We start from the raw sequence: 15,441 nt of genomic DNA, 5'->3' as shown, positions 1-15,441 counted from the left end.
GTAAAGGGTGCATGCTCAGAGTTGCTACAGTGCATTACAGGTTGAGTATTCCTTAATTCAAGATGCCTAGGCCCAGAAGCATTTCAGATTTGGGGTTTTTTCAGTTTTTGGAATACTTCCATTATACTTACTGGTTAAACATATGTCTGCACAAAAATTTGGACGCGAATATTCATAACAGCATTGTTTATACTAGTCAAAAGATGGAAATGTCCAAATGTCCAATAGCCCAAATGTCCATCAACTGATATATAAATAAAATGTGGTATATTTATACAATGGAATATTATTCAACCATAAGAAGGAATGAAGTACTGATAACGTGCTACAACATGGATGAAACTTGAAAACACTAAGCTGTCTGTCACAAAAGCCCACATATTATATAATTTGATTTACATGAAGTGTCCATAATAGGCAAATATATGGAGACAGTAAGTAGTTTAGCAGTTGCTTAGGGCTCAAGGGATGGGATTAAAGGGGAGTAATGGCTAATGAGTGCACAGTATCTTTTTGAAGAAATTAAATGTTCTAAATTGTGATGGTGGGTGTACCCATCTGTGAATATACTGAAATCATTAGATTATATACTTCAAATGGATGAATTGCTTAGTATGTGAATTGTATCTCAATAAACCTGTTTTTAAATGTAGTAGGGAACCCTGGGCAAATATTCAGGAAATTTTGAAGAACTAGTTTCTGTCTTACAATCACAGTTATTTCTCTGTCTCTTTTAAAACTGTTTGCCCACATGTAAGTGCTTCACGGAATATTGCCAAATGGCATAACACTTCTCCCAGAAGTTTCTGAGAATATCTAAAATAATTAGGCAAACACTTACCAGAGCTGGAATTAGGTTGCCATTTGTCTTGCTACTGATACTGCTCCATACTCAGCTTTCTCTGTCTCCTAGGGGTGAGAACATCTGGTAATCTGATTTGGAGACTCGTTCTCTAGAGAAAAATTATTAACCATAGGAATATTTGGCGAGTGGGGAAAGATTGGTGTGGGGTGTTGGAAAACAGGCTGAAAGTAGCAGATTTAATTGATCAACTTTGTTTTCTGTAAATGTCAATCTGAAAAGTTTTTAGCAGCTGTACTTCTGTGCAAAGGTCCACAATTAGAATTGATTCAACACCGTTTCTATTTCACCATATTGTACTACTTGTCCTAGGAAAATGGTTATTTTAACTTACTGTTAGAGCTTGATTTTTCAGTTGGACAAAGTGAAAGTATATTTTGTGATTGCCTTTGTGAATTGTTATTCATTTTCTTTCTGTCTTCAAATAGGAACGCCCACCTAAGCCTGAAGCTCCCTGGCTACTTACTGCTACATGGTTCGCTTGCTGTGACTTGGAAGAATCATTTCCAGTTTTTCATGGACTTACCCAAAATATATTGTCACATCCTATTTCTATACGCTTAGGTAATGTGACAAAAAGAACCTGCTGAGGAGGCTTATAAACAGGCTCTTGAATCCTAATCTTAATGTTTTCTTTAACCTCTTCTGCAATGTCAATATTTTTCACTAGGAACTTCCTTCATTTCTAAGAAACTGTAAATTATTTGTTTTCACGATTTCTTGAGTAGAATGCTTGGCCCATGAATTCTCAATATTTCATGTTTACTTTATATGTGTGTGTGTATATATATGTATACTTTATATATACACACACACGTATTTTATGTATATATTTGAGAATATAAACATACATTTATGTATTGCTTTAGCTGTATCCCATAGATTTTTATTTTTTTTACTTTTTATTGAAGGATAACATAAATCCAGAAAAATGCACAAATCAAAAGTATACAATTTGATTAACTATCACAAACTGTGTAGATTTATTTACGAACCATCACTGAGAGTAAGAAATAGAACAGTACCAGCATCCCAGAATCCCCTTATTCTCTCTCACTTCTCTTCCTCAGAGGCAACAACTACTCTGAATTATAATATTCTGTATTAATTTTTCCCTACAAGTTTTAATATATAGCCCTTTCAATTCTAAAACTACACTTACTAGTTCAAAGCCATTTTAGGATTTAGGGGACCATCTTTTTTTGTTTATAATTTAATTACATTATGGAAATTATACTCATGGTTTTCATGAAATTGAGTCTTTGGAATTATATACACTTCCTGTGCAGCCTGGTGCATGTTTTGTTTATAAAAAATATTCCATGCATGTCATTTCTTGAATGCAAGGCTCCATATGTGACCTTTAGCTCAAACTTACTAATTGTGGTATTTATCTTACTAACGTTCTTATACTGGATCTGTCAGATTCTAAGAGAGCTATATTAAGGTATACCACTATGATTGGCAACTTCCCTTTGTAATTTTGGAATTTTTCCCATTATACTTTGTGAAACTATGCCAGTATATAAAATAGGTTTAGAGTTAAGTTCTTAGTAATTATTCCTTTTTATTAAATAATATCCCTCTTTACTCTGAATAATGCTTTTTACCTTAAATATATTTCCTTTTTAATGTATTATTTTTATTTGTTAATCAGGGAGTACATGTGCAGGTTTCTTACATGGGTATATTGCATGCTGGGGAAGTTTGGGCTTCTAATGATCTCATTGCCCAGGTAGTGAACATAGAATCAATAAGCAGATTTTCAACCCTTGCTGCCTCCCTCCATCTCCTCTTTTGGAGTCCTCAGTGTCTATTGTTCCCTCCTTTATGTCTTTGTGTACCCAATGTTTAGCTCCCACTTATAAGTGAGACCATACAGTATTTGGATTTTCTTTGTTAATTCACTTAGGACAATGGCCTCCAGCTGCATCCATGTTGCTGTAAAGGACATAATGTCATTCTTTCTATGGTTACATAGTATTCTATATGTGTATGTACCACATTTTCTTTGTCCAGTTCACTGTTGATGGGAACCTAGGGTGATTCCATGTCTTGTTGTTGTAAATAGTGCTGCAATAAACATATGAGTGCAGGTCTTTTGGTAGAATGATTTGTTTTCCTTTGGGTATATACCCAGTAATGGGATTGTAGGTCAAACGTTAGTTCTATTTTCGGCTTTTTGAGAAATTTCTAAACTGCTTTTCACAGAGGCTGAACTAGTTTATATTCTCAGCAACAGAATGTAAGCATTCTCTTTTCTCCACAATCTTGCCAAAATCTTTTTTTTTTTTTTTTTTTTTTTTTTTACTTTTGAATAATAGGCATTCTGACTGGTGTAAGATGGTAATTCATTGTGGTTTTGATTTGCATTTCTCTGATGATTAGTCATGTTGAGTACTTTTTCATATGTTTGTTGGCAGCTTTATGTCTTCTTTAGAAAAGTGTCTATTCATGTTCTTTGCCCACTTTATAATGGGCTTATTTACTTTTTATTGATTTGTTTAACTTCTTTATAGATTCTCAATGTTAGTTCTTTGTAGGATGCATAGTTTGCAAATATATTCTCCCATTCTGTACATTGTACTCAGTTGATATTTTATTTTGCTATGCAGAAGCTCTTTAGTTTAAATCCTATTTGTCTATTTTTATTTTGTTGCATTTGCTTTTGGACCCTTCATCACAAATACTTTGCCTAGGCCAATGTCTAGAAGAGTATTTCCTATGTTTTCTTCTAGGATTTTCATAGTTTGAGGTTTTTCTTCAACCTTGAGTTAATTTTTGTATATGGTGAGAAGTAAGGGGTCCAGTTTCATTCCTCTGCATATGGTTAACCAGTTTTTCCAGCTCATTTACTGAATAGAATATTCTTTCCACATTATTTTTGTTCACTTTGTCAAAGATCAGTTGGTTGTAGGTATGTGACTTTGTTTCAGGGGTCTCTGTTCTGTTCCATCGGTCCATGTGTCTACTGTTGTACCAATACCATGTTAGTTTGGTTACTGTAGTCTTGTAGTATATTTATATGTTGGATAATGTGATGCCTCTGGCTTTGTTCTTTTTTACTAGGATTGCCTTGGCTGTTTGGGCACATTTTTTGTTTCCTATGAATTTTAGAATAGTGTTTCCTAATTCTATGGAAAATGACATTGGTAATTTGATAGGAATAGCATTAAATCTGTAGATTGCTTTGGATAGCATAGTCATTTTAACGATGTTGATTCTTCCAACCCATAAGTGTGGGATGTTTTTCCATTTGCTTGTTTCATCCTTTCTTTTGGCAGTGTTTTATAGTTACTCTTATAGAGATCTTTCACTTCCTTGGTTAGATGTATTCCTCAATATTTTTGTGGCTATTTTAAATGGGATTGCATTCTTTATTTGTTTCTCAGCTTAAACATTATTGGTATACAGAAATGCTACTGATTTTTGTACATTCATTTTATATCATAAGACTTTGTTGAAGTCATTTATCAGGTCTAGGTGTCTTTTGGTCAAATCCTTAGGATTCTCTAGGGACAGAATCATATTGTTAGTGAAGAGAGATAATTTGACTTCCTCTTTTCCTATTTGAATAAATTTCTTTCTCCTGCCTGATTGCTTTGGCTAAGACTTCCGGTACTATATTGAATAGGAGTGGTGAGAGTAGACATCTATGTTTTGTTCCAATTCTTACGGGGGAATGCCTCCAGCTTTTGGCTGTGGGTTTGTCATTGATGGCTCTCATTATTTTGAGGTATGTTCCTTTGATGCCTAGTTTGTTGAGGATTTTTATCATAAAGGAATGTTGAATTTTATCAAACGCTTTTCCTCATCTATTGAGGTGATCATATGGTTTTTGTTTTTAGTCCTGTTTATGATGTGAATCACATTTATTGATTTGTATACATTGAATCATCCTTGCATCCCAGGAATAAGGCTCACTTGATTATGATGAATTAACTTTTTTAAATGCTGCTAGATTCAGTTTGTTAGCATTTTGTTGAAGATTTTTTAGTCTATTTTAATCAGGGATATTGGCCTTTAGTTTTCTTTTCTTTTTATGTCTGTGCCAGATATTTGTATCAGGATGATGCTAGCTTCATAGAACGAGATAGTGAGGAGTCCCTCCTCCTCAATTTTTTGGATTAGTTTCAGTGGAATTGATACCAGCTCTTCTTTGTACATCTGGTACAATTTGGTCGTCCAGGGCTTTTTTTTTCTGTTGGTTGGTTTGTTGGTAGGTTTTTATTCCTGATTGAATTTCATTACTCATGATTAGTCTGTTCTGGATTTTTGGTTTTTTCTGGTTCAATCTTGGGAGGTTGTGTGTTTCCAGGAATTGATCCATTTCTCTAGATTTTTCTAGTTCATGTGCGTAGAAATGCTCATCATAATACCCTCTGAGGATCCTTTATATTTCTGGGGGATCATTTGTGATGTCACTTTTGTTATTTCTGATTATGCTTATTTGGATATTCTCTTTTTTTTTCCTTGTTAATCTAGCTTATGGTCTATCAATCTTGTTTATCCTTTCGAGAAACCAACTTTTTGTTTCATTGATCCTTTGTATGATTTTTGAGGTCTCAATTTTGTTCATTTCTGCTCTGATTATAGTTATTTTATTTCTTCTGCTAGTTTTGGGTTTCATTTGTTCTTATTTTTCTATTTCCTTTAGGTACAAGATTAGTTTGCTAATTAGAGAACTTTCTAACTTCTCAATGTCATTTCTAACTTCTCAATGTAGTTTTTTAGTGCTATAAACTTTCCTTTAACACTGCTTTGCTGCATCCCAGAGGTTTTGATACATTCCATGTCTGTTTTCATCTACTTCAAAAAAGCTTTTTTACTTCTGCCTTGATTTCAATGTTTACCCAAAAGTTATTGAGGAGCAATTTGTTTAGTTTCCATGTAATTTTATGGTTTTGAGAGATCTTCTGTGTATTGATTTCTATTTTTATTTCACTGTTGTCTGAGAAGATGCTTGGTATGATTTGGATTTTTTTTATTTATTGAGACTTGCTTTATGACCAAGGTGTGGTCAGTTTTAGAGTATGTTCCATATGCAGATACGAAGAATGTGTATCTTGCGGTTGTTAGGTAGAGTGTTCTGTAGATATCTATTAGGTCCAAATGGTCATGTCGAATTTATGTTCAGAATTTGTCAATTTTCTGCCTCAGCGATCTATCAAATGCTATCAGTGGGGTGTTGCATGTTGTATGACTATTGTTGTGTACTGCCAAAGTCTTTAAGTCTAGATGTGCTTGTTTTATGAATCTGGGTGCTCCAATGTTGGATACATATATATCTAGGACACTTAAGATGTTTTGTTGAATTGAGCCCCTTATCATTATTTAATGCCCTTCTTTGTCCTTTTTTATTTTTGTTGGTTTAAATTCTGATATAGAAACCATAACCCTTGCTTTTTTTTGTTTTCCGTTACATGACATATCTTTCTCCATCCCTTTACTTTGAGCCTATAGGTGTCATAACATGTGAGATTGGGTCTCTTGATGATAGAAGAAGAATGAGTCTTGTTTTTTCATTCAATTTGATACTCTATGTATGTTAAGTTGAGCATTTAGGCCCTTTATGTTCAAAGTTAAAATTGATATATGAGGTTTTGTTGCTATCATAATGCTGTTAGCTTAGTTGCTTTGTAGTCTTTATTGTATAGTTGCTTTATGGGTTCTGTAGGCTATGTGCTTACATGTGCTTTCATGGTAGCAAGCATTATTCTTTTGTTTCCACATTTAGAACTCCCTTAAGCATGTATTGTAGGGCCAGTCTGGTGGTGGAAAATTCCCTTGGTGATTACTTGTTTGGGAAACACTGTATTTCTCCTTCATTTATGAAGCTTAGCATGGCAGGATATGAAATTCTTGGCTGACATTTATTTTCTTTAAGAATACTAAAAACGGGCCCCCAATTTCTTCTGACTTATAAGGTTTGTGCTGAAAAGTCTGATGTTAGTCTGATAGGTTTCCCTTTATAAGCAGCATGACCCATTTTTCTAGGTGCCTTTAAAGTTCTTTCTTTCATGTGGACTTTGGTTAGTCCTATCCCTCCTATCCATCCCCAAGTCTGTCTTGGGAATGGTCATCTTGTGTAGCATCTTACAGGAGTTCTCTGGATTTCTTGTATTTGCATGTCGACCTCTCTAGTAAGATTGGGGAAATTTTCCTGAATTATATCCTCAAATATGTTTTCCAAGTTGCTTACTCTCTCTACTTCTCTCTCATGAATGCCAGTAAGTCATAGGTTTGGTTACTTTACATAATCCCATATTTCTCAAAGGCTTTGTTCATTTTTTTGAATTATTTTTCACTTTTGTCTGACCGGGTCATTTTGACAGATTGATCTTCAAGTTCTGAAAGTCTTTCTTTTGCCTGGTCTAGTCTGTTATTAAAGCTTCCATTTGTATTTTGAAGTTCCTGATGTGAATTTTTCAATTCCAGAACTTCTGTTGGTTTGTTCTTAATATAGCTATGTTGTCTTTCATATCTTGGATCATTTTTCTGGCTTCTTTGTGTGGGATCTCAACTTTTTCCTGGATCTCATGGAGTTTCTTTGCATCATATTCCGAATTCTATATCTGTCATTTCAGACGTTTCATTCTGGTTAGGATTCATTGCTTGGGAGCTAGTGGGATCCTTTGGAGGTGATGAAACACTCTGGCTTTTTATATTGCTGGGGTTCTGCACTGGTTACTCCTTATCTGAGAGAGCTGATACTTCTCTTTTTTTAATTTGCTATCATTTGGATGGGGCTTCTTGTTTATTCTTTTTTCCTTTGAGGGTATGACTGTGGTGTATATTGTGTGTGATTAACTGGCTTCGTTTCTAGCTGCTTTCAGAGTACCAACTCTCTGTACAGGTTCCTTGGTTGCAAATAGGTTCATGCAGTGGCTTTCTCAGAAGTTGCATGTTGTAGCAATGTAATTTTATTTGGTGGTGTAATCCAGGATGCAGTCTAGTAGATGGTGCTTAAGAGTAAGAACTGATGGGTACAAGCAGGGGTGGAAGCACTAGAAAGTACAAAAAGCACCTCCGCAGAGCACATTCACCCTCAGTAGGGTGGAGCTTCTGGAGAAGCTTGACACACAGACTCTTTCAACCCTCATTCCCCAAACCCCAATGTGAAGAGTCACTTCCAAATCCTTGACAGGGCACAGAGAAGAAGGGTAGCGGAGCAAGTGTGACCCCCCTCTCCATGTCCATTGCCAGGCTTTGGTGGTACCACCTTCAGTGTCTGGCACTGCACTCAGATTTTCTTTTATCCCCTCCTTTAGGGATAGTCTGCATCAAGAGTTAGATCTCCAGGTGAGTGGAGTCTGCCTCCCTCCCACTCCTCAGAGCTGGTGAGGCACTGTTCCCCAACTGACCAAGGAAATAGGCTGGGACACCCCATTGTGACCCATGCAGACCAGTTCTAGGTTGCAAAGCTGTCTCTGGCTGAAAGTCTTGCCCTCTGGGAAAAACCTCAGCTTCTCCAACCCTCCTCCCACTCCAGTCTTGTGATGGGAGAGAGCGTAATTCCACTACCTACTACTGGGGCACTCTCCACACTCGCTGCTCAATTCTGCCTGTGGGGACCCTTCTTCCCTTCCACTTTAACCTCACCTAAGACCAAAATGCTTGCTGTGGCCACCGCTGCCAGGTCACCAAACAATGGCTCTAACCTCTCAAAATGGTGCCAGCCGTGGGCTTGCACCTAGAGAGGGTAGAGCCGCTCTCAGGCAAGCAGCACAGACGAGAAGCTGTGAGGAGTGTGGTCCACTCAAGTCTCGGTCTCATAGCAGCTCGTAGCAAGGCATTGGGCATTGTCCTAGGTATATGTAGGAGAGCCTTGGTCCCCTCTCCCTGCTTGGCTGAGAGGCAGAAGCAGCCACATCAGCCCAAACTCAGGCCAAGGATGGAGCACAGCTCAGCACTACATTCTCAAAGTGGTGCCTTGGGCCTGAAAACAGGGAGGGTGGGTCACTGCCCAGGCAGGCAGCATGATCAAGAAGCTGTGGGGAGTGTGTTTCATTCACAACTGTCTCACAGCAGCCTGCTACAGAGCTGTGAGTATTGTCCTAGATATAAGAAGGATGACCTGGTCTCCCTGTTCTTCCTTAGTCAAGCAGAGGCTACAGCCACATCAGCCCAAACTCAGCAAAGCGTGGAGCTCAGCCCAGCATTATACTCTCAAAAGGGAACCTTGGGCCTGGGGCTAAAGAGGGTGGGGCACCGTTCAGGCAAGCAGCATGAGCAGGAAGTTGTGAGAAGTGTGGTCCACTCATATCTCAGTCTCAACAGCAGCTCCTAACAGGGCAGCAAGTACCCTCTAGGGGGTGCATGAGTGTGCCTGTTCTTCCGTCTCCCTCCCTGGAGCAGCACAGTGGCTACAGCTGTGTCTGTAAATCCCCAGGATCTGGGTTCTCAAAATGGCACCCAGCTGAGGCTGCGCCAGGCTCAGATTCCTGTGGGATTCTGTGTGGGTTCCCTTTCTAGAGCAATGTATCTGTACAATCTTTAGGCAGTTCCATATGTCAGGCACAAGGCCCTAGTGGGTCAAGGGTTTCTCCTGTAGCCAAGATCATAAAACCCTGTTTTGGAGCTCCAGGGATTTCTCTCTTACTGTTTCCCTGCATCCAGGACCATCTCCCAGCCCAGTCAGTTCCTGGCTGGGCAAGCTAACGTGAACCCTCTCCTTACGTACTTCTGGTACTTCATGTCTCTTCTCTAATGAATCCAAGCATTCTCTCCTAGATGCCCTGTTTGAAATGTATCTGCGTATTATTCTGGCTCTTCTCCATGGAGGCAGCACACAATTCCTGCATCTAGTCAGCCATCCTGACCTAAAACCTCAAAATATTATCACAGCAAGCCTCTCTTAGTACTCCCACTCTATATATTTCTACATTCTTTGCTTTCCATTTCCATTTTTTGTGTGTCATCATCATGGTTTTGGCGTATCTTAGTTGGGATTTTGTTGTTGTTTTGAGGAGAATGAAAGTCTTTCTTTTAACAGGCAAATTTCAATCTGATTATATTTATTATGGTTATTTATTTATTTCAGTTCTTCTTGACTGGGGAAGATTTCCATCTGACAATGTCTGGAGACATTTTTGTTTGCCACAACTGGGGTGGTGCTCCTGGCATCTAGTGGGTAGAGACCAGAGCTGCTACTATACCTCCTACAGTGCTCAGAACAACCTTCCACAACAAATAACTACAGCATCTAAAATGTCAATATTAGTAAAGTTAAGAAACTCTGATCTATTTGGACTACATTGGTCATCTTTATTTGGGCATATTTTTCTTGCCAGCTTTTTCTTTGCTTCGCTTTTTCCTCTTTCTTCTTCCTTTCTTTTTATCCTTTATTTCTCCTCTCCTTCCTTTCTTCGTCAAGTGCATCATCCACACTCTTTATTTTCCCCTCTACTGATTTGAAATTCTATTTTTATTTTTTGATAATTACTCTTATGCTTCTAATATGAATATTTATTTAACTAAGCATACCCAGCAAGTGTGCTGGTTTAAAGTCCACATGAACCAGAATTTCTAAGATCCTAATATATTTATTGGATTTCTAAATGAAGACTAGGGAGGGGGGAAGCTTTTCAATAAATGCATTAACTTATTGAAAAGTGCATTCCCCCCTAGTCTTTTGTCTCCCCCTAGTAAAAATTGTTTCTATATTATGCACCAGTTAAATGAGACAGCTAGAGGTAGAAATAGAACACAAGAAGAAAAATACTCATAGAAGAAACCCAGAGATGCACAGTTAGGGACAGACCCAAAACAGAAAGGGCTAGATGGAGCCTCATCTACACAGAGACAAAGGAAGAGGGAAGGTATGGAGGTTGAAAAGCAAAGTAATTTAGGGACAACTCAAAATTTTTTGATAAAAAAGCACCGTGTGTTATCCATGTCTTTGAGACTAAAACTGCGACAATTTAAAAAAACTTTCCTGTTTTTATGTGTTAGATTTCAAGGTTTATTCCAGAAATGCTACAGACTTATGAAGGTTTGTACATGTTTGATAGGATGGCTGGTATTCTAAAAGTGAGCTTTAGATCTTTGCAAGTGATGTTTAATAATTAATCCCATTGTCAATCTTACCTTCAGAAACTTCCTAATTGCCTTAATCTTTTGTCTTTCATTATTTCTAAGTGTTTCATGTCCTATTAGTTGGGAGTTATTTAAAATATGCATTATTAGGCCAGGTGTGGTGGCTCACACCTGTAATCCTAGCACTTTTGGAGGCCGAGGCAGGTAGACTGCCTGAGTTCAGGAGTTGGAGACCAGCCTGGCCAACGTGGTGAAAGCTTGTCTCTACTAAAATACAAAAAAATTAGCCTGGTGTTGTGGTAGTACCAGCTATTCGGGAGGCTGAGGCTGCAGAATTGCTTGAACCCGGGAGGCAAAGGTTGCAGTGAGCCAAGATCATGCCACTGCACTACTGCCTGGGCAACAGAGCAAGACTTTCATCTCCAAATGAATAAATAATGCATTATTAGATACCATCTTCTAATGCATATTTTATGCATTATTTTCCCCCATCATTAGCTGGAGTCCTAATGATTACACAAAAAATAATGAGAACCTCACTGGAAAAGTAGTCATTTTGCAATACATGGTTCTGCTACCTGGTCTTCAGAATAATGCAAACACCTTTAACTAAAGAGTATTGTGGCATGGTATGCCTTGTGGTCTCATACCTTGTAATTGTCTATATTCCATATATAAATTAGAAATCTTGCAAAGATGAACACTTCCCCAAGGCCATGGTCAGAAGTGTTATTAAATTTTTGTGTCACTAGCTTTCTGATTGCTCTGATTAAACTCCCAGAGGAGGACCCCTGCAGACAAGCTAGAGAAAGTTGTTTTCTAGCCTGAAATGCAAGCCAACAATTGTGCCTAATGGCCAACCCAAGAAACCTGTTTCCTCACTGGAGAATACACTCGTTATTTTGGCTTTCTGAAAGGTTTACACCGCATGCACTCTGTACCTACAGAAATTTAAATGCAAATTCTTAGTACATGTTATAACCATTGTAAGAGCTAACTATGATCCTAACTTTCATACAAGATACAAAACCATTTCTTATAAATATTCTATAGCCAGGGAGCAGGGGATGATGTATTGTTTATTAGGGCATAATGTAAATATGTCAGTGTATTCAGCTATTATTTATGTTGTTCAAATTACATATGCCAGAATTTTCAGTTTACTTCATTTATCATAGACTGATTTTATTTTTTTTCTTCCTTTTTCTTCTACTTCTAACAGTGACTATTTGACATATTTTTATGCTATTTTCTGCAACACATGGGTTCATTTTATTGTACTTTTATTATGGATTTGTTATTTTAATTAATATAAGAACCTACTTTGTCCCATTTAATTATGTTTGCTTTGAATTCTAGTTAACCCAATATTACTCTTATCACTTCAATGTTCTTTTAGCTCACATTTGTTTAAATACCTCTATGCATCCTTTTATTTTTAACCTTCCTATTATTTTGTTTTGTTTTTGTCTTTTGTAAGTGGTTTGCTGCTATTTTCTCATTACATTTTAAATTCTTTACTTTTTAATTAATTAGGTTGGGTAGCAGGGGAGACTGATGTATTTACAGTATACTTGTGATTAAAACTGATAGTAAATATAGAGATATTTTTAAATTACCAAACATTATTTAATTTCAAAGCCAAAACAAATCTAATTCAATTATCTTTTTAAAATTGTATTTCCAGGATCTTTTGAGACTTATATTAACCCACAGGAATGGGAAGGCTATCCTAAAATGAAATACGAAGAGAAACACATGAGACAGGAAAAGGAGGCCGCACACCAGGATCCGTGGAGTGCAGGATTGAGTTCTTTCCATAAGCTAATTCTTATTAAATGTTGTAAAGAAGAAAAGGTAGGGCATTTTTTTAATTAAAGGACTGTGTTACAATTATTTCTACTAAAGCTCACTAGCCAGTTATGATTTATAAATTTATTTGAGAGTAACAATGGCCAAGTTTGGGAGATGACTCAAAAAAATGAAACATGGTTCTGTGTATTACTAAAACACAATGTTTTATATAGAGAATTTTGAAAGAGAGCCAGCCAGGCCCATGGTTATCCTTTCCCTGGTGTGTGCCATTAGAGTGCCATGCTCTCTGCTGGAGGGATGGGGTCTGTTGGGAAACTTTAGAAGGGAAATAATGGGCCTTTCAGATCTTGACAACAATGGAGAGGAGACATTTGAAGGGTACGAAGCCATAGTTACCAGGACCTGTTTGAAGATGAAAGAAATTATGGTGGCCTGAATTAAGACAGAGGTAGTAGATTAGAGAGATAAAGGGGGGTATGGAGATGAGGCAACTGATATGGCCCCCAGTTTCTGTTTGCATGCCAAAGGGGATAGTTGTGACAACCACTAAGCAGGTGTGAAAGGAGTAATGTGTGAGAGAAAGATGCTATTGACTCTACAGCTATCAGAGTGGATAGCAGTCTGGAAGTCAGCTCATATGGAAGTAGGAAACTGTAGAGAGATATATTAATTAGAAATAGAGATTTGGGAATCAGCATTCAGTTGGGAAGTAAAACTGTGGGAGTTGTTAGGATCGCAGAGGAATAAGACATATAGAATAAGAGGAAAGATAGGCAGAAAATGAAGCTCTGATTACCACCAACTTTTAAAAGGCAGAGAGAAAGGATAAGTAGCCCATAAGAAGAAATAGCAGACGGTCAGGAAAAACACTAGGAGAAAAGAAAAGTGTCATGGAAGCCAAGGAAGTGCAAGTTTCAACACAGCACAAGTTATCAATAGAATGAATGAAGCATTCAGGACAGTTCCAGTTTCTATGTATTTAGATATAATTCCTAATTTTATTGTTAATAAGGGAATAATATTATCTGCTAAAGATTTGAGTGGTGAGTTTCAGGGAGCATTAGAGAAAAATGGAGATTGTTCCTTTGGGAAAAGGGAGAAAAAACTAACTGGAAAAGATGAAAGCATATTTGGGAGATGTTGATGCTATATTGGAGAATTTTCTGCTATCTCTGTGTGTTAGTCTGCTTTGCATTGCTATAAAGGAATGCCTGAGGCTGGGTAATTTCTAAAGAAAGGAGGTTTATTTGGCTCACAGTTCTGCAGGCTGTACAAGCATGACACCAGCATTTTCTTAGCTTCTGGTGAGGCTTCAGGAATCTTTTACATACGGTGAAAGGCAAAGGGGGAGCAGGCACATCACATGGTGAGAGAGGAAGCAAGAAAGAGGGGACGGAGACCCCAGACTGTTTTAAATGTCTATCTCTTGTGTGAGCTACTAGAGCAAGAATTCACTCATTTCTATGGAGAGGGCACCAAGCAATTTTTGAGGGATCCACCTCCATGACTCAAACACCTCCCACTAGGCCCTACCTTCAATATTGGGGATCACATTTCAACATGAGATTTGGAGGGGACAAACATCCAAACTATATTATTCCACTCCTGGCCCCCAAAATCTCATGTCCTTCTCATATTACAAAATACAATCATGCTTTCCCATGTCCTGCATTAGAGAAAAATGGAGATTGTTCCTTTGGGAAAAGGGAGAAAAAACTAACTGGAAAAGACGAAAGCATATTTGGGAAGTGTTGATGCTATGTTGTAAAATAAGAGGGAAAAAAAGTGTCATGGAAAAAGTGTCATGGAAAATGTGGGGTTAGAGCCCCCACACAGAGTCCCCACTGGGATGCTGCCTAGTGGAGCTGTGAAAATGGTAGAGATATTGGCAGTGTGTCATGGAAAAAAGTGTCATGGAAAATATGGGGTTAGAAAAAAACTCTCCTAACCCCACATGTTTAATGCAGGACATGGTGTCAAGGATTATTCTGGAGTTTTAAGATTTAGTGTCTTCCCTACTGGGTTTCAGACATGCATGGAGCCTGTTGCCCTTTCCTTTTGACTGATTTCTCCCTTTTGGAATAGGAATGTTTACCCGATGCCCAAACCACCATTGTGTCTTGGAAGTAAATAACTTGTTTTTGATCTCACAGGTTCATAGGTGGAAGGAACTTGCCTTGGGTCTTAGATGAGACTTCGGACTTTGAAACTTTGAGTTAACACTAGGATGAGTTAAGACTTTTGAGGACTGTTGGGAAAGCATGATTGTATTTTGTAATATGAGAAGGACATGAGATTTTGGGGGCCAGGAGTGGCTCCTAAGCACACTAATGCAAGGTGTGGGCTCCCAAGGCCTTAGTAAGCCCTGTCCTGTGGCTTTTTGGTTAGCGGTCCATGTTGACTGCCCTACTGGGTTCTAGTTGAATGCCTATGGCTTTCCCAGACTGAGGGTGCACACTGCCAATATCTCTACCATTCTCACAGCTCCACTAGGCAGCACCCCAGTGGGGACTCTGTGTGGGGGCTCTAACCCCACATTTTCCCTTGGCACTACTCTAGTAGGGTCTCTCTATGGGGGTCCCACTCCTACAGCAGGCTTCTTCCTGGGCACCCAGGCTTTCCAATACATCTGAAATCTAGGTGGAAGCTGCCAAGCCTCCTTCACTCTTGCATTCTGCCCAACTGCAGACTTAACATCCCATGAAAGCCACCAAGCCTTATGGATT

General features: G+C 38.1%; 1 protein-coding gene across 1 annotated transcript in view; it reads left to right on the top strand.

The window, feature by feature from the left end:
- The window catches only part of DNAH6 (dynein axonemal heavy chain 6), a 367,549-nt gene that overhangs the window by 281,339 nt on the left and 70,769 nt on the right, over window positions 1–15,441 (top strand). The window contains exons 62-63 of the mRNA XM_005575454.5: window positions 1,291–1,426; window positions 12,588–12,757. Of these exons, the coding sequence (XP_005575511.2) occupies window positions 1,291–1,426; window positions 12,588–12,757 (306 nt within the window). The remainder of the gene's footprint in view (window positions 1–1,290; window positions 1,427–12,587; window positions 12,758–15,441) is intronic.

The sequence above is a fragment of the Macaca fascicularis genome, chromosome 13 (assembly GCF_037993035.2).
Source record: "Macaca fascicularis isolate 582-1 chromosome 13, T2T-MFA8v1.1".
Classification (NCBI taxonomy): Eukaryota; Metazoa; Chordata; class Mammalia; order Primates; family Cercopithecidae; genus Macaca; species Macaca fascicularis.
The sequence above is the reverse complement of the archived record's forward strand: the minus strand, read 5'-3'. Positions and strand labels throughout refer to the sequence as shown.